The sequence below is a fragment of the Podarcis bocagei genome (assembly GCF_964188305.1).
Source record: "Podarcis bocagei genome assembly, chromosome: 3".
In the NCBI taxonomy this organism is placed as follows: domain Eukaryota; kingdom Metazoa; phylum Chordata; class Lepidosauria; order Squamata; family Lacertidae; genus Podarcis; species Podarcis bocagei.
Genome location: NC_138127.1, coordinates 92,313,416 through 92,333,395, shown reverse-complemented (window position 1 = coordinate 92,333,395; position 19,980 = coordinate 92,313,416). Strand labels below are relative to the sequence as shown.

General features: G+C 45.4%; 1 protein-coding gene across 2 annotated transcripts in view; it reads left to right on the top strand.

Annotated features, from left to right (window-relative positions):
• The window catches only part of PPP2R5D (protein phosphatase 2 regulatory subunit B'delta), a 60,232-nt gene that overhangs the window by 6,416 nt on the left and 33,836 nt on the right, over positions 1–19,980 (top strand). For both annotated transcript variants that reach the window (XM_081188589.1, XM_081188588.1), the window contains exon 3: positions 18,761–18,959. In XM_081188589.1, the coding sequence (XP_081044715.1) occupies positions 18,761–18,959 (199 nt within the window). The remainder of the gene's footprint in view (positions 1–18,760; positions 18,960–19,980) is intronic.

Here is a 19,980-nt window from a genome sequence, read left to right as displayed (position 1 = left end):
AGATAGGGCTGGAAAAATTCCAGCTGCTTTGTTGCTTGGGTTCTTAAACTCTTGATGCTGTCATCTAGGAATTGGAAAGGTGTGCAGGATCTGATAATAGCTTTTAAAAATGGAGGCCTAGGACTTGAAATTATTTTTCATCAGCTGTGAGTTTGGAAGAAGTTTTTTGTGTCTGAAGTCGAGAGTGCTCCAAAGATATATCCTTCAATCAATAGCTTTTAATAATTCGGGGCAACTCTGGAATAATAAAATTCTAGTACTGTACTAAAATATGTAAACACAATTGGGAATTCCACCTCGTCTATATTTGCTCATTGTGTCCCAAGTGGAAAGAGGAAAACCATCCACTGTGTTGGTCAGCAGATATCTTGGGGGTTTCCCACGACATGACCCAGGGAGGAGTCAGGCTAGCATTTCCTGAGTCAATGGAAGATTCCCATTTTCCTACTTGAATGTGTTGGTGGTAGACCTCTCTTTCCCATTTTGAATCACAGGAGTCCTAAACATTAGCTTTTCAAGGTTCGATCCCTTTGATAATATTATTGATCACACCCGGGTTGGCGGTGGTGGTGGGAGAAACTGTGGCTCTCCAGAAATAGTTGGACTTCTAGCTCCCATCATCTGTGACCTTGGCCATTCTGGTTAGGAGTTGGGAGTCCACAAGTGCCGTTTCTTTGGATTAAACCAAACAATGTATTGTGGAAAGCTTTCCATCTCCTAATGGCAGCGAGGACCAGGGTTATTGCTTTCCCCAAAGGTAGCTGGTTGCTCTCAGATGTAGTGGGAGATGCTGTCCCATAATTTTACAAGACATCTGAAGGCAGCCCTGTTTAGGGAAGTTTTTAATGTCTGATGTTTTATTGTATTTTTAATATTTTGTTGGAAGTCACCCAGAGTGGCTGGGGAAACCCAGCCAGATGGGTGGGGTATTATTATTAATTATAATAATTAGTGTTGAAGTAAGATTCAACTTGGGGTGGGCAGATGGGGTTATTGGTTTGTTCCTGTTCTTCTTGTTATTATGCATTTTGTGTTTTTTATCTTGTGTTTTTATGTTGAGATCTACAGATGAAGGATGGTATACAAATTTAATAATCATCATCATCTCTGGTTGCAGAAACAGACTTCTTTTATTGGCTTGAAGTAGAGTAGGGTGAAGAAAGGGACTAAGCAAGCACCGGGAAATGCCTCTTTTCTTGTATTGTTGTCTTGAAGATTTACTGTAAGTCCTAACATTCAGGGACAAGAGCCCCATTCATATAATGTAGGAACGCTTATTCACAGATATGTATATTCGTGGGCATCAAGGCCATAATCACAGCATACATTGGAAGTTCTGTGATACCACTTTGAACAGTCATGGCTGTCTCCCAAGAATTATGGGAACTGCAGTTTTTTAAGGGTGCTGAGAGTTGTTGTAAGAGCCCTATTCTATTTCAGGAGCTACAATTCCCAGAGTGGTTTAGCAGTAAATACCTCTCCACGGGGAACTCTTGAGAATTGTAGCTCTGTGAGGGAATAGGGCCCTCCTAATAACTGTCAATACCCTAAACCAGGCTTCCTCACCCTCCGCCCTCCAGATGTTTTGAGACTACAATTCCCATCATCCCTGACCACTGGTCCTGCTAGCTAGGGCTCATGGAAGTTGTAGGCCAAAAACATCTGGAGGGCCGAGGTTGAGGAAGCCTGCCCTAAACAAACTACAGCTCCCACAGTTTTTGGATGGAAGCCATGACAGTCTAAAGTGCTATCAAAGTTCTTTAAATGTATGGTGCGAAGGTTGCCGAAGACAGAGGGAATAAAATGAGAAAGTGAGGTCAGGCTGCTGAAAATATTTTAGGCTATCATACAGACCCCACTTATCTGGGAGTAAGCCCCACTGAATTAATTGAGATTTACTTCTGAGTAGACATGGTTAGGATTGCAGCCATAGTCTTTTTAGATGCCACCAGGCACTCTTGTCATATTTTTTGTTGCACCAGAATACAGCTACCCTTGTGGCATTGATTAAAAGTTGCTAATGACGATGGCTGGAGTTCTTTCTAAACTATCAGTAAATAATGTTCTGTTGCGCTAGCATGGCTATTACTATTCAATGAAACAACAGCTCTAGTTTTCACACAGCCTGCTAAAAAAACAATGCCGATGCAGTTACTGAAAGCATAGTTGTGAGTGTGTGACACCTAAGAATGTGCTAAGCAATTGTGAGCATCCTGGAAGCAAGTGTAAAACTAACTCGAGGCTTTCCGTTAATTTCGGCTGAGAAGCTGTTGCTATGCCCCAGCAGTTGGCATGAAAGAATTGGGGGTGTCAGCTTTTACCCTCTTGAGTAGGGCTGGGGAAAAATATTCCAGATTTCCTAGGTTGCCCAAACTTAACTGTTTAGGGGCCTAGCACTAAAGCTCATGGCAAAGTCATGTGGGTCAGGAATCCCCATTTTTCCGTACTTGGGATTTATCCCGTTCTTCCTCCACATTGGGGAAGGCATGGAAGAAAACCTGCAAACTGTTCAGCAGCTTGCATCCATTAGCAAGATGTTTTTTGGGCTGAAAATAATTAGAATAGCAAATGGGTCGGAGAAGCTGTCCTCTATTCCTGCTATGTTGGAGCTGGGCAGCAGTCACACCCTAGCAAAGAATGATCTTTAGTTGCTTCTAATGGGTGTGCATCTACATAGAGGTGAACCCGGCAGATACCAGAGCAATCAGATGCTGAAATATAATGTCTGTGTGCAGGCTTTTAATGTGCAGAGATCTGGACACAAACCAAGAACTCTGTTGTCTCGCTCCCATAGAGGGCAGGGCACATTTTCAGTCTGCATTGCTTTTTGATGCCTTCTTGATGGAATTCTGGTCGCAGAGCAGAGCGGAAACAGCAGCCCTCTGAAACTATTGACCTAATCAAAGCCCGCTTAAAGTAGAGAAAAGGGCCTGTGCCCTACATGCAATTCAAAGCCAGCCTTGTAGGTGTAAATCTGCAACTCCTTTCAATGGCAGCTGTGGCACCAGTGCGTAACCAAACTCATGCAATGCACATTTAGTCATGAGTTGGTTCTTTATCGGATGCCTTCTGATTTTGAACCAGCATCCTAGTATGGTTCGTTTGCCAGAATCTCTCTGAGGTCTGGACTGGTGTTGCTACTGAACAATCCTGCCCTGCTCCATTCCTGATGTGCATTAAGATGTTCCTTGCAATTCCTCTCCTATGTCAGATCTGCCGCTGCCAAAGGTACAACACTAGTCGTACAAATGGAAGCCACACCCATTATCTCCTGCAAGTACAGACTTATTGCTTACATAGGCTGACGGGGCATGTCTTCCTTAGGCAAAACTGATTGCAGGTTTCCAGCTCTTTCCTCCAAAATAATTTGTCTCTCAGTTACTCCCCATGAAAGGATAAATTTAGGTATTTGAGGTGTGAAAATCATCATGCGTGCAAGCTGATACGTTCTCTCATTGAAACTAATTATTGCAGCAGCGACCTTTAGCTTGTAGTTGCTTCCAGTGTGCAGGGCAGGACCATGTTTACTCTTTGCTCAAACAAATCAAATTAAAATTCTGCATCAACAAAAGTTCAGTTCTGCAATGTCCATATGCTAGGGCAAAAATGAGCACACTTGCATAATTTCCCTTGTTTAATTTATTCCCCATTTCCGTGTTACTTAATTTATCCTGGTTTTTCTGGTTGGGAAGTGGGGATGGACAAAAACCAACAGAAGGCACTGGACTCCTGTTTTTCTCCCCCCACCTAGCCAACCAAGCTTAGGAAGTCTTTGTTTATCAATTCTCCGGCTGCTGAGATTTCAGGAGGCATTAACCACACACTTTCAAGCATGCCTTTCCAGCCACAAGAACAGGAAGCTTGCCCGCTCCTTTTTATGAATACTGAGTTTTTGTGGGAGCAGAATAAGCAGTACCATGTTAATCCTGAATCCAGTACCATGTTCTGTGTTTCTGATGCATTGCATCACACCCACTGCCCTTCTTGGAGCTTTACTTTAGCAGAGGAAGTTCTCCCCACTTGCAAGCTCAACATCATATCAAGCTCTGTTTGTTCTGACATGTACTGTGGATGGACCATAGCTCTACGGGTAGAGCTCAGGCTTTGAGTCCAGACGGCCTCGGGTTCAATCCCTAGGATCCCCAGCTTAAAAAAAAAGGCTCATGTAGCAGGTGATGTGCGAAGGATATTTGCCTGACATCTTGGAGAGCTCCTCGCAGCTAGACACCAATGTGATTTTGGGAAGTTTCCTCCAGCACTGTAGGGCAGAGAACTGGCAGCCCTAATAAAGATGCCGGAAGGAACAATTAGAAATGAGCTGCTCCAGTTTGCAAAGAGAGAAGCAGAGGTGGTGATAGAGAAACCCGCAAAGTTCTTTTTCCAGCAACACTAATAAAATTACCTCTCCGTATGGCAATGAATTTCAAACACTTGGGGGGCGGGCCCCAGTGTCAAGGGCTGCTCAGAAGTCTACATTAGAATAGCCCTGCTGGCCAGGTCAGTGGCCTATCTAGGCATGCAATCCTCAGAGTGCCCAGTCAGATGCCTGTGGAAATCCCACATACAGGATATAAGTGCAACAGTGCTCTCCCTTCCAGCAGCTGGTATACAGGGTCATGCTGTCTCTAGCCACCAATAGCCTTACCCTCCGTCAATTTGCCTTCTCATCGTTTAGTCGTTTAGTTGTGTCCGACTCTTCGTGACCCCATAGACCAGAGCACGCCAGGCACTCCTGTCTTCCACTGCCTCCCGCAGTTTGGTCAAACTCATGCTGGTAGCTTTGAGAACATTGTCCAACCATCTCGTCCTCTGTCGTCCCCTTCTCCTTGTGCCCTCCATCTTTCCCAACATCAGGGTCTTTTCCAGGGAGTCTTCTCTTCTCATGAGGTGGCCAAAGTACTGGAGCCTCAGCTTCACGATCTGTCCTTCCAGTGAGCACTCAGGGCTGATTTCCTTCAGAATGGAGAGGTTTGATCTTCTTGCAGTCCATGGGACTCTCAAGAGTCTCCTCCAGCACCATAATTCAAAAGCATCAATTCTTCGGTGATCAGCCTTCTTTATGGTCCAGCTCTCACTTCCATACATCACTACTGGGAAAACCATAGCTTTAACTATATGGACCTTTGTTGGCAAGGTGATGTCTCTGCTTTTTAAGATGCTTTTTAAATTTGCCTAGTCCTCTTAAAGTCGCCCATGCAGCAGTGGGTGCCTTGCAGTGTGGCCCTGATGCTTGAGGACATGCCTTAGTCTGAAGCACAGTTGTTGCTCAGAGCACACGGAGGGGTAATTGCATTGCAGCTGCTTGTTCTTCCGGCTTCAGAAAGAGCACGAGCAGGTTGAAGGAACAGTGAGCAGACTTAAGAGTCATTCCTGGAAATGACAAAGCAGAGGGAACCAAGGCTGCTTAGGATGCTGCCTCAATGCCAAGTCAGACCATTGGTCCATCTAGCTGACTGGCAGCATCTTTCTGGGAATCTCTCACAGCCCTTACCTGGAGATGCCGGGGATTAAACCTGGAGCCTTGCTCATCCAGAGCAGATGCTCATTGGCTGAGCTACAGCCCAGAGGTGCCCGTTGCCGAACCGCATTGCTCTAAATGCTTGGATGCTCCCTGCCTTTCAGTAAAACGAAACAGAGCAGCTCCTGTGCTTTCAAGATGCTAGCAGGTCAGGGAGATGGATTCTAGCCTAGACATGCTATGTTGCCCAGATCCTTTGTTGGTTTCCTTTTAGTGGCTTTTGAGTGGATCAGCACTAGGAAAGCTCTCTATTCATTTCCAGGGCAAGCACAACTGAAGAGAATCTCACACAGTGCAAACAAGAACACACACAAACACACACACACATTTTAAAAGCAGGTCTAAAAAAGAACAGTGGACGAAGACCCGAGAGGGGTGTGAGAGAGAACATGGGAAGAGCAAACATCAACATGGCAAAGGCAATTTCAAGACCCAAGTCTTGCAATGCTGGGACCTCAGAAATGAGAGATTTTGTTTAGATGTAAAGTGTGAAAAGGGACTGAGCCTTAAGCGTGGCAGGCCCTGTCCTGTGGAACTCACTGCCAGTAGAGGTTTGGCAGGAAGCACCCTTCCATCCAGATTTCTTCTGTTTAGACATGCCTTTGCAACATGAATTCTCTTTTTTAGCCAATCAGTATTTATTAATGTTTTTATGCTGATTTTATTTTCATGCATTGTACTATTGTCTTGATTTTTTTACATATATAAAAGTGTGGATTATAAATATGTAGGTAAATTAAAAGAGAGAGAGCACTCTTTGCCAGAAGAACAAAGAGATACCCAACTTTACTGAATGGTCAAGCCTTGTAGTTGTCCACAGTGCAGTTTTTACATGTGTGCTAGTTTTTATATGGAAGCAGGGGTCATTCAGGTATTTGATCGCTTCTGCAATCTAAGATGTCAAGCAAAAGATGCATTGCGTGGGGCATCTGATTTTGTACCTTAGCTCTAGCTTTCTGTTAAAAAGCTGTAGTTCTTCCATCCCACTAGCCAGGAGTAGGAATGGCCACAGCAGTTCCTTCCCACATAAAGAGGAATGAAGGATTCTGCAAACCTGTTCACTTATAAGACCCTGACAAAAAGAGCAGTCTTTTATCCTGCAATTCTACTATAGCTACTTTTCATAGAATCATAGCATTGGAAGGGACCCCGAAAGCCATCTAACTCAACCCCCTGTAATGCAGGGATACCTTCGCCAACCCCAACTGCTTCCTTCCGACAACTTACCTTGGGATGCTAAATTGTAACGTGAGAAAGAAATCCTAAAAAGAGATATTTTGAACTCTCTTTGAGTTTCAAGTGTTTATTGCTTTGTCATTTTCAGAGTTGGAACAGAAGGCCAAAACTGGATGTGATGCTAAATTCGGCGCTCGCTGCTCCCTCTTTATTTTAAAAAAGCAGCCGCTTGGCAGAGATAGGAATTTTCATCAGAACAACAGTGCGTGGGAAGAGGTTAAACCTTTCTTCTTGGCCGCCTTCTCTGCCTCCGGCTGCTATTAACCGCAAGAGGGAAGCTCCCATTCATGGAGGATAGGGCTTCTCAACGGCTACTAGCCCCCATGACCAGGTCTCCACTTTTGGAAGGCAATGTTTCTCGGAATGCCAGTTGTGGGAATTGCAAGTGGGGAGAGAGTGGTGTTGTGCCTAAGGTCCTGCTTTCGGACTTCCCATAGCCACCTGGTTGGCCTCTGTGACAGACCAGGTTGTTGGACCAGCTGGGCCAGGCACCCCCAACCTGCGGCCCTCCAGGTGTTTTGGCCTCCAACTCCCATGATCCCTAGCTAACAGGACCAATGGTCAGGGATGATGGGAATTGTAGTTCAGAACATCTGGAGGGCCGAAGGCTGGGGATGCCTGAGCTGGTCCATTGGTCTTTTCCAGTGGGGAGTCTTCTTACATTCCACTGGTGCCAAAAAACCGCATTTCCTTCCATGCTGATGGTAGCAGCCGTGGGAGGCGATTTTTATGGGAAATTTCAGCAGGGAAGGAAAGGTCCTGATGAAAATCATCCCTCCTTGTTGCCTGCTGTTAGTGGCTTAAAAAAAATATGCAGCAGCAAACATCACATATAATTTAAGTCCAGAGAGAGAGAGACTCCCTTTTATTTCTTCTTGTCCTCAAAAATTGGGCGGGACAGTGTGCTTGTTTTTTAAGCCAGCAAACTCTGTGCAAGCACGTTTCTGACAAAAGCACAGCAATTCAGTTGCAGGAACTTCCAATAAGGCTGCTTGTTGCCTTTTAAATCTTCCGATCTCCTCTGGGCAAAACAATAAGAGGCTGTTTCTGCTTATTCTGCTGTCGCCAGGTGCTTCTAAACCAGAAATCTTCCAGGGGGGCTCATATTAGTCATCATATTTTGTGGAGGTTTTGTTGAGGTTCGTTTGTGTGTGTGTGCTTCTTTTCTTTAAAAAACACTCCCAACTGACAGGCTGATACAACCTTTCTCTCTCTCTCTTTAATATACTCTATTCAAGATTCTGGGGAAGGATGCGCTGAGAAGTGGCACAGGGCCTCTTCAGACTTATAATGAACTGGCTGTGGTGAGATCCTGTTAATATTCAGCAGGCAGCGGGGGTGGGGTGGGGGCTGGCAAGGCGCCCCATGGCCCTTGTAAGAGAAGTGGGGAGCGAGGGCTGGGCAGCAGAAAAAGGGTCATCCATTTCCAAATGTCTTTTGGAGAGCATTGTTTGGTCCAGTTTGCTTCCCACAGTACTCTTTCCCCCCTGGTCCAGGGAATGCCTCCCCCATTTCCTATAGCTGCCATCCACAGCCTTTCTCTCTCCCCTCCCCACACCGCGTAGACCTTAAAAATGCTTTTCCTCCTCCCCCATTGAGGGGAAAGAGGGGCTACACAAACCTGTAAGGAGAGCTTCCTGTTCTTTGAGCCTTTTTTTTAAAATGCCATTTTTGAAACGTTTTGAATTAACCTGCTAAGGGTTGGATTTGGGAGGCGAGAAGCGAACTTGGAGTGAATCCAGGGGGAAGTTCTGCCAGCCTTGCTAACTTAGTCTTAGCCTGTGTTGGCGAAACGAGGGCAGCATTTAGGAATGGGGTTCTGCTTCACTTTGAGTTATTTTTTCCTCTCTCTCTCCCTGTCTCTCCTGTTTCTAGGTGTCCTGCAGAATCCTTCCCTCCCCTTTGATATATTTGTTTATACCAGCTCCAGTTTAATCTCCTCCTGCTTTCACATTTGCCAGGGCTCTGGAGAGAGAGGGCTGTGTGTGTGTGTGTGTGTGTGTGTGCGCGCACACACACACACACACACAGCCATTCCTCATCTAGTTTCGTGTAGCCTTTTAAAAATTAAAATCTCGCTGAGTACAAAGGCAGTTGCATCATTGCTTGCACAAAATAATAAAGTGTGCAGCTATAGCCGTATAAAATCCATTCATTCAATTCGTAGTGCTCCCTTCTTCCCAAAGGGTGCATATTGCCACAATACTTTACATTCCAGAGCACAGTGAATCAACCATTGTTCCAGAAACACATTTGGTTGTGCGGTGCAAGCTCTCCTAAAGCATGTTAACTTGATCATGGTCAAGATTGACCAGTATCTTTGAGCCTATCTGTTTCTTGCAGCACTTGATCAGCCCGGGCCTTGTCCTCAGCAAACAACTCTGATCCATTGGATCACCGCTGCGTTGATGTCTGGACGATGGACTCTCCCTCCCCTCCAGCTCCTCCTTCCCAGCCTCATTGTTAACGTCTCCATTCATTATTATGCTGCAAATCTATACTTTGCTCGCTTCTTAAATCCTCTTCCCAATGTTACTCTGCCTTGGGCATTGGAACCTCAGGAGGAAGGCGATTTCAAAGCTGGGGGGAAGCTCTCTGTTGAAATCCCGCACTGTGACTAGCTTACCAATCCTTTTGTTGCTTTCCTCTCACTGGCTTTGGGGCGGATCAGCATGGAGAGACTCCTAATTAGCTCTTTGGGAGAGTAAACCCAAGGAGAGTTCGGCTCAAGGAGATAAATGTTCAGTTTCGGTTTCAGTTTCTGTTAATTGGTTCTCCTGGGAAACTTGCAGATTCTAGCTTCACCAATTAACTCAAGCTGGAGTCAATTTACTCTTGGCAGAAAGCCCAGGTCTGCTTGACCTAGAAACTACTCACTCTGATTGGTTAACGAGCAGCACTCAACTCTGTTATCTAGGGATTGCTAGCACAGTTTGGTGGGAGGTGTGTTAGGAGTTAGAAGTGCTGTGTATGGTTATGAGAGAGAGAGAGAAAGAAAGAAAGAGGATTTATTTTGCTTTTATTTGTATGCAGAAACTCTGCTGGTTTTATTTTCTCCTTTTTAATAAATCCTGTAAATAGTTATTCTGAGTCTAGCTGACTAGTCATTACTGCCGCAACTAGCTTCTTCGCTGTGCAGGAAAACTCTGCTACGTTTGGGCTAAAGCCAATAGGGCTATGCCTGACACTCCAAAGTTCCATGAGGTTATGGGCATTGTGCTGCCAGCCTGAGTTGCGGTGGTGCCAGCATCAACGGTGTTGGTTCCAGTAGTTCCAGAAGTTGTTGTTCCTGGCTGGTTCCTGACCGTGGTGAGCTGGTGACGCAGTGGACGCAAGGACAACAGCTGCAGCGTGTGAGTGCTGGGTGCTGTGGTTCCTGTTTTCTCTCTCGGTGGTCGTGAGTAGCTGGTTCCGGGTTCCAGGGACATCGCTCTCAAGATGGCCTCACAACCAGTTCAGATGGCTTTTGAGCGTCTGAATGACTCCAATTACTTGCTGTGGTCGGAACGCATGCAGGCAGTGCTGCAGAGGGATCGTCTCTGGCAAGTGGTGAGTAAGTTTCCTACGAAGCCTGATGATGAAGACCTCGATAAAGACCAAAGAGCAAGGGCCACAATTGTCTTGGGGCTGGAAGATTCCCAGTTGCCGTATGTGAGGGGAATCAAGACAGCTAGAGGTGTGTGGCAAGCACTTAAAGAACTCCATGTGCGTGAGACAGCGGTTTCCAAGCTGTTCATTCGCAAGGCATTGTACAAGGCAATGTTACAGCCTGGGGTTACAATGCAGGAACACCTACACAGTTTACAGTTAAAGTTTTCTGCGCTACAGGAAAGAGACTGTGCATTAGACCAGCAGGAGAAGGTGGCTATTATTTTGAGTTCTCTCCTGGAAAGCTGGGATAATTTAGTTTTGTCTCTAGAAGGCATGCAGGAGCATGATTTATCAGTCAGTTACGTTACTGGGCGTTTGATTGAAGAATGGCAGAAGAGGCAAGAAAGGTCGTTGGCTGCAGAGGCTTCTACAGGTGGACGGTTTGGAAGGAGTTCTCATGCCGTGCCAGAGGTGAAGCAAGAGCAGCGTACTGGTGAGGAGTCAGCGTTTGCTGTTAGGCGTTGTTTCCGATGTGGGTCTTCAGCGCATCTAAAACGACAATGTCCGGAGTTGGTCAAGTCTCAGTTGCCGGTGCAGGAGCAGAGACGAGATCAGCAGGAGCAGCAGCAGCGTAAAAAGAAATTCTTCAAACGAAAACAGTCGGCTCAACTGGTGACCGGCGAGGTCAAGATTGCTGATGAGAAACAAGCGGTCTGGGTGGTCGATTCGGGAGCGTCTCGCCACATCGTGAATTCAGATGAATTGTTTGTTTCCAAGAACTCAGCACAGCGCAGCCAGGTGGCTCTAGCAGACGGAAGTACTTCCGAAGTGATTTCGGGGGGTGCAGTTTATGTTCCTTGTCTTCGTGAATGCCTGCAAAATGTACTTTGTGTGCCGTCATTAAGGAGCAATCTGATGTCTGTAGATTGTTTGCTAAAAGCTGGGTTTAAAGTGTATTTTGAAGGAGACAGTTGCATTATTAAGAAGGCTGGTGAGATTTTAGGCACTGCTAAGTCAGAGGGAGGCTTGTTTTGGCTTAAAGCAGGATCTCAAGTTGCAGCAGTAGTCAGTAAATCTCAGCCTGCAGTGAATAACAAAGCTGTACATGACAACTGTGTGCACTTATTGCATAGGAAAATGGGGCATGCTTGCTGGAAAAGTGTACTAAAAATGTCTGAATTGGCTGATGGGGGTAATTTAAAGAGTTGTAACAAGTACCTTGATTGTAATGTGTGTAAAAAGGTTAAAACCCACAGAGTCTCTTACCCCAGAAGCGACAGAGTTAGTGAGGCACCGCTACAGCTGGTTCACATGGACGTAATTGGTCCATTTGCTGTAAGCAGGGGTGGATCGCGCTTTTCACTAACAATTGTGGATGACGCCACGCGTTATTCTTGGGTTTTTCCCATGAAGAATAAGGGTGATGTGTTCACTAAGTTTAAAGGCTGGGTGGCATCTGTGGAAAGATTTCTGTCCATTAAACTCAAAAGGATTCAGACGGACAGAGGTGGCGAATTTATGTCAAATGCCTTTAAAGATTGGTTACAAAAGCGTGGCATTGGGCATAGAAAAACGAACGTTTTTTCCCCAGAGGAGAATGGCGTTGCAGAGCGAAAAAACAGATCTTTACAAGATATGATGTTTGCCATGCTTGAGGATGCTGATTTACCCATGTCTTATTGGGGGGAGAGCATGCTCACCGCGTGTTATCTCCAAAATAGGCTCTTTCATCAAACAATAGGTACAACTCCGTACTTTAAATTGTTTCAGAAAAAACCCAAAATTGACCATTTGCATGTGTTTGGATCAAAAGCCTGGGTATTAATTCCGAAACAAATGAGGAAGAAGGGAGATCCTAAGACCAAACAGTTAGTGTTTGTGGGTTACCAGGAGCTGGGAAAAGGTTTCCGTTTTGCTGAAGGGACGAATGGCATTGTGATCTCCAGGAATGCCAGTTTTTGTGAACATAGTGGCTGGGAGAGACTACATGCCAATACTGAGGTTTGGTTTGAACCTTCCCAGGAGCTTCATGACTCTGAAGGTAGACACAGCGAGTCAGAGTCTGAGGGGGAGGAAAGTTCAGATAAGAGCTCTCAAGAAAGTGGAGTTAACCAGAGACCAGTGGCTAAGCAACAAAAGAGAGGTCATAGTTCTGAGGAGGAAAGTGGGTCAGAAGAAAAATTTTCTCCCAGAAGATCTAAAAGACAAAACAAAGGAGTGCCTCCGGTGCGTTTTTCCCCAGATACTGCAAATGTGTTTAGTGTAAGTGCAGAACCCAAGAGTTTTCAGGAGGTGTTAAAGTTACCAAAAGAGGAGGCAGAGCGCTGGAAACAGGCAATGGAGGAAGAGATGTCCTCTCTGAATGAGCACAAGGTTTTTACACCAGTGGCAGCGCCTGAGGGGGCAAAGATTGTAGGCTGCAGGTGGGTGTACAAAAGACTTTGGCCCGGTTAGGACATATCTAGGGTTGGAAGTGTGCTGGGCCCAAGATGGCAGCTGCCTAATTAGTCAGCAGAACAAAGTTAAACAACTACTGACTACATACAGGATGCAGGATTGCAAAGGGGCAGCGGTGCCTATGGATCCAGGTTTCATAAAAACACTTCACATAGATGAGAGTCCTGAATTTGAACATCCTGATGTATATCACTCTGTAATTGGAAGTTTATTGTATCTAGCACAGTGGTCCAGACCTGATATTAGCTATGCAGTAGGCATATTAAGTAGATTGGTCTCAAAACCCACACTAAATGCCTGGAAAGGGGTAAAACAAGTTCTGAGGTATCTCAAACAGACAATTGGCTATACGTTACAATTAAATTCTTCAGAGGACGAAATGTTGAGTTGCTACTGTGATAGTGACTGGGGAAATTTGCCAGATAGAAAATCTGTCACAGGACTAGTCATAAGGGTCGGTGGAGCTTTAATCAGCTGGCGGTCACGCAAGCAAGACGTTGTAAGTGTGTCATCAACGGAATCAGAGTATGCCGCATTGAGTGAATTGTGCAACGAGGTGATTTATTTCAAGCATTTGTTAACAGATTTAAATGTAAATTGTGGAGAACCAGTACAAGTTTACATTGATAATCAAGCTTGTATAACCTTAAGTAAAACAGAGGGTTTCAAATCGCGTTCAAAACATATCTCTGTAAAATACCAAAATGTACGTTGCTGTGTACAAGACAATGTAATCACCTGTACTTATGTGTCAAGTGAAGAAAATGTAGCAGATGTGTTAACTAAACCATTGGCAAAGGTAAAGAACAAGCGAATGTGCAAGGGTTTAGGTTTGCTGGAAAAATAATCTCCTACATAGGTGTATTTGGTGTTAATTGTTCAGCAGAATCTGTGAGGGGGTGTTCAGTTTCGGTTTCAGTTTCTGTTAATTGGTTCTCCTGGGAAACTTGCAGATTCTAGCTTCACCAATTAACTCAAGCTGGAGTCAATTTACTCTTGGCAGAAAGCCCAGGTCTGCTTGACCTAGAAACTACTCACTCTGATTGGTTAACGAGCAGCACTCAACTCTGTTATCTAGGGATTGCTAGCACAGTTTGGTGGGAGGTGTGTTAGGAGTTAGAAGTGCTGTGTATGGTTATGAGAGAGAGAGAGAAAGAAAGAAAGAGGATTTATTTTGCTTTTATTTGTATGCAGAAACTCTGCTGGTTTTATTTTCTCCTTTTTAATAAATCCTGTAAATAGTTATTCTGAGTCTAGCTGACTAGTCATTACTGCCGCAACTAGCTTCTTCGCTGTGCAGGAAAACTCTGCTACGTTTGGGCTAAAGCCAATAGGGCTATGCCTGACACTCCAAAGTTCCATGAATAAAAGCAGGTTTCGAAAAGAACAGCGGATGAAGGCCCAAAAGGTGGGGTGGGAAGGAGACCGGTGAAAAGGAAGATCTTAACACAGCAAAGGCAGCAAAGGACTTTGCATTTCAGGCTTTTTGTTAGTGAGGTTACGGTAAGATGCAAAGAATCGTGGAGTCCAGATTTTGCAATTCGGTGTCATGCAGTTTGGCCAGATGTTCAGCTCAAGCCCAGGTGTCTGGCCACTGCATTCACAACGCACTATTTGCAACCCACCAGTCCACCATTTCAGCCTGTTTTGTATGAGAAAGCCTTGCCTAGATTTTGTCTTCTTTTGGGTTTGCATCCAGAGTTCTGCCAGGTGGCTGTGCTCGGAGCAAACGGAGAAAGGTTTGACATTTTCCGCGCAAAACTCCTCTGCGATCGGTCTGCTGCTTCATCCACTTCATTGTACTGTTGAGGTGACCCACCCTCTGCAAATGTGAAATTATCCTCTTAAGATAACAGGGCACTTATTAACGAGCAGCAAGCATGAATTCAAACACACCCAGGGCTGAGTCACGCATGGCACTAGTCCCCCGCCTCCTAAGCTCGGTGGCTCTCAGCAGAATGAGCAAGCTGTCTCCATTTGGAAGTGCCGTGGTTCTGAACTGACATTGGATGATACGGCAGTTCTGCCTGGAGGCAGGCATTTGATCTGTGATGGCTCATTCACATGTGCATCAAGTGGCGGCTTGCTGCTGTAGATAAGGAGCAGTGAACATGCATGTGTGAGCTAGTCCTTAGTGAAGGGCAGACACTGGTCTTTTGGGGATTCTGTGAGGGTGTCAGCCTTGCCTGCATTTTTTTTATTTATTTTAAAAAACATTTTTCATTTAATGTGGAGCTGGGGAACCTATTCAGTCTGGGGGGGCAGTTTGCATTCCCATGGGTCATATGCCCGTGATGGGCATGGCCAGAGGCAGTATTAGTGCATTTTGCGACTGGCACAGGTCCAGTTGTGACCATGTGGAGGTCTCTGAATGTCAGGTTGGCAACAGACACCTCCATCTGACTGGCCCCTCCTGTTTTCTTAAGAAAGTAAGCAGAAGGGCTTATTTATTGCATTTATATGCTACCTTTTCCTAAGGAGTACATGGCTCCCCCCTCCTCAGATAATCCTTACCATGACCCTGTGAGGTATGTTAAGAGGCTGTGACTGGCCCAAGGTCAGCCAGTGAGCTTCCCTGGGGATTTGAGCCCCGATCTCCCAGCTCCTAGTCCGACACTCTAAGCCAGGCACCCCCAAACTCAGCCCTCCAGATGTTTTGGAACTACAACTCCCATGATCCCTAGCTAGCAGGGCCAGTGGTCAGGGATGATGGGAATTGTCCCAAAACATCTGGATGACCGAGTTTGGGGGTGCCTGCTCTAAGCGCTATACCACTCTGGTTTCCTAAAGTCCTTCTGCTATGGGGCAGCTATATGAATTAAGTAGGTAAATAAATATGGGGAAAGCAAAATGTCACTTAGAGAAGGATCTGAAATATATTCCTTGAAGCTTGAACTTGCTTTATTCTGGATTTTATTTTGTGTTTTAATGTGCTGTAAACAGCTTTGGTGTTTTTTTCTTCAAAAAAATAAAGCTGTATAGAAATGAATAGCAATAATAAATTAAATTGCAAAAAAGGTGCCTAGACCAGGGTTTGAAATTAGCAGGGCGCCAGGTGCATTTTGCACCTAAAGATTCTCTGTTTGCGATCACCTCAAAAAGTCTGAGTGCAATTTTTTGTGCCTGGCTGACACTCAATGTTTGTGCTTTGAAGCCTCGAAGTACAGTGGTGCCCCGCAAGACGAATGCCTCGCAAGACGAAAAACTCGCTAGACGAAAGGGTTTTGCGGTTTTTGAGCTGCTTCGCAAGACGAATTTCCCTATGGGCTTGCTTCGCAAGACGAAAACGTCTTGCGTTTTTTGCAAGTTTGTTTCCTTTTTCTTAACACCGTTAATACAGTTGCGACTTGACTTCGAGGAGCAACTCATAGAACGCGGTATGGTAGCATTTTTTGAGGTTTTTGGTGATTTTTGAAGCTTTTCCAAAACTTTTCCGACACCGTGCTTCGCAAGACGAAAAATTCGCTAGACGAAAAAACTCGCGGAACGAATTAATTTCGTCTTGCGAGGCACCACTGTATATGTTAAGGAGAGACAATATGTTAAAGAATTTAACAATTAAGAAGAGTTTGGATTAAAGAGTAGGGTGTTTTGAAAACTGAAGTATGGTACCAATATTGCTATTGTAAACATGCTTATCAAAATAATAAATAAAGTATTGTGTCCCCCACAATGGCGCTCATAGCCCAGGTCCCAGAAGCCATTTGGCTCCTAGCTTTTCTATCCCAGTTTCTAACCCTGGCCTAGACATTCCGTTGTGGTGACTGCAACCTAGGTTTAAGGTGCCATTCAGTGGTGATTAGCTTATATATCTTGAGTTTCTAACATTGACCAGAGGCAAAACGTGGGCAGAGCTGTGAATCTTAACCTTTTGTACAGTACAGTGGTACCTCGGGTTACAGATGCCTCAGGTTACAGACTCTGCTAACCCGGAAATAGTACCTCGGGTTAAGAATTTTGCTTCAGGGTGAGAACAGAAATCGTGCGGCGGCAACGGGAGGCCCCATTAGCTAAAGTGGTACCTTAGGTTAAGAACAGTTTCAGGTTAAGAACGGACCTCCAGAACGAATTATGTTCTTAACCTGAGGTACCACCATAGACCACATTTCAGCCATGCAGAAGTCAAGAGTTTTCGGTACCCACACACCTGTCACTCCATCCACCTGAGCAAGAGGCATTATCACAGTTCAAGAGCAGCTTACAGGCAGGCAAAAGCACTCATGGAGGCTGGTGACATAGGGCTGGTAAGATGTGTGGTCTGAGGAGAGGCATGTAGCCTAGGCAGAGTCCTGAAAGCCACAGAGAGAGTTCTGGAGCTCTATAGTTGGCCCTCCAGACCTGAGAGTTGTACACCCTTGATTTAATGAATGAATGTGTTATGGTAAAAGAAAAAGAAAAAGAAATCAATGTAAATGGCAAAGCAACCTCTTAAAGGAGAGAGCCCAGGCAAATGGAAAAATAGGGCCCTGTGTTAAAAATGTATAGGGTTTCTTTTCCATTTTAACAGCTACGCCTTACGGACCTCACTGTGAAATAATGGCAAGGTAATCAATGGCTGGAACAGTTTCTAAAAGGTCTTGAAGGAAGAAGAAAAAAGGCTACATTTTGTTTGTATGTGTGCCCCAGGAGTCTTCACAAGAAATAAAGGAAAGTCAAGCTAGCATGATGCGTTCCAGGTTTCTTTTCTCCTAGGAGGTAGGTTTTTTTGGGAAGCATTGTGGGGCTGAAGAGTACAGTGGTACTTCAGGTTACATACGCTTCAGGTTACAGACTGCACTAACCCAGAAATAGTGCTTCAGGTTAAGAACTTTGCTTCAGGATGAGAACAGAAATCGTGCATGGCAGCGTGGCGGCAGGAGGAGGCCCCATTAGGTAAAGTGGTTTCAGGTTAAGAACGGACCTCCGGAACGAATTAAGTACTTAACCCAAGGCACCACTGTATTATAAAACCACTGAGAGGAGATAGATTCATGGAATTTGATATAGAGTTTGAAGGATATGATTGGGTGGCCATCTGTCATGGATGCTTTAGTTGAGATTCCTGCATTTCAGGGGGCTGGACTAGATGCCCCTGGGGGGTCTCTTTCAACTTTACAATTCCGTGATACTGTGATTCCTCAGGGCAGGATTGGAGTGAGCGAATTGACACATGTGAAGGGGGAGAAGGAAGCACACAAGTAACATGGCTTCTCACTGCTCATTGAGATCATGGTTTGGCATTACATTTGAACTGCCCATAGGTTTCTGTTGGGCAGGTGTGGGGAACCTGTCCCCCCCCCCCCAGCTCTCAGCATCTTTACAGGTACCGTACAACGGAATGAAGTGTAACAGGGATAAGCCACATCATTGACGAGAGATAATCAAATGTGACAATATTTGAGAGTGATTCTTAGATACTGTGTTTACAGTGGGTCCTTCCAGTAGGATATAATTGTTGCTTTACAGATCGCACCAAGAGTTGTATCCAACAATTTTTTTTAATCCAAGCAGATCTAGTGAAATAAATGAACACAAGTGATTTTGGTTTGTTATTTTCAGTGGGCCTGCTCTTAACTAAAACTTAATTGGATAAACTTTTTTTAAAAAATAATAATTGAAGTAATATAAACTTGGGCGCATAGTTTTGTTATTTTGTTATTTTTATTTTTACATTTCTAACCCCACCTATCCTCCCAAGTTGCTCAAGGCGGCATAAACAATTATCACGGTTCCCGTTCTTTCTCGTGACAACCCTATGAGGTAGACTAGGCTGAGAGATAGTGACTGTCCCGAGGTCATCCCTCGGACTTGATGGACAAGTGGTGACTTGAACCCTGGTCTCCCAAGATCGCATCTGATGCTCTAACCAACACAGTGCGCTGACTCTTTTATTACAGCAAACCACTTACTACTTATAGGCGCGTTGATGTCAAGTTAGCTCTTAACGTTTTTTGTCTGTGTGTCTCCTTCTCTCTTCAGGTCCAGCAGCAGCAGCAACAACAGCAGCAGCAGCAGACCTCGAATAAGCGACCCAGCAACAGCACCCCCCCACCAACCCAGCTGAATAAGATCAAGTATTCAGGGGGACCCCAGATTGTAAAGAAGGAGCGGCGGCAGAGCTCCTCCCGCTTCAACTTAAGCAAAAACCGGGAACTCCAGAAGCTCCCTGCCCTTAAAGGTGAGAAGGAGTTGTAAAGGTAAAGGGACCCCTGACCATTAGGTCCGGTCGCGGACAACTCTGGGGTTGCGGCGCTCATCTGGCTTCACTGGCCGAGGGAGCTGGCGTACAGCTTCCGGGTCATGTGGCCAGTATGACTAAGCGAACCAGAGCAGCGCACGGAAACGTCGTTTACCTTCCCACTGGAGCGGTACCTATTTATCTACTTGCACTTTGAGGTGCTTTCGAACTGCTAGGTTGGCAGGAGCAGGGATCGAACAACGGGAGCTCACCCCGTTGCGGGGATTCGAACTGCCGACTTTCTGATCTGCAAGCCCTAGGCTCTGTGGTTTAACCCACAGCGCCATCCGCGTCCCGAGAAGGAGTTGAGTCGCCTTTAAATCACTGAGTTGGAAGGGACCTCAGGAAATCATCTGGTCCAGCATTTTTTTAACCTTTCGTCCCCATATGTTGTTGGCTAAGCTGGCTGCAGAAGAGGGAGCTGTAGCCCACTGGCATCTTACTTACTTACTTACTTACCTGGCAGGGGGAGACACCTTGATCATGAAGGGGGTTTCCATGGGTGAGGCTCACCCTTTACACTAGCCACCCAGAGTGGCTGGGGAAACCCAGCCAGATGGGCGCGGTATAAATTATTGCTATTTGTTATTTCAAGGGCCCAAGGTTGAAGAACTCTGATCTAGTCCCAGGAATCCTGCTATAGTGCCCCTGTCAGGGATGGGCCACCCAGTCTCTGGCTAAGAACCTCCAGCAGAGGAGAGTCCAGGTTGTAAGCAACAGTGCATTACTCAACTAGTGTTCTTGCCCATATTTGATAATTAAAACATGGATGTTCCTACAAGGACTTAGTTATATTTTTGGCAGCGGCTGATAAGTAAGTGCTGGTAAACTGGTCTAGGATTAACATTATCCAGGTGGAAGATGAACATCTGGCCATTTACTTTAGCTGAAAAGGTAACAGGAAGATTGAAGGCTATGGGAGGTAAAAAAGGAAAAAAGAAAAGATGGCTTTGACACAATT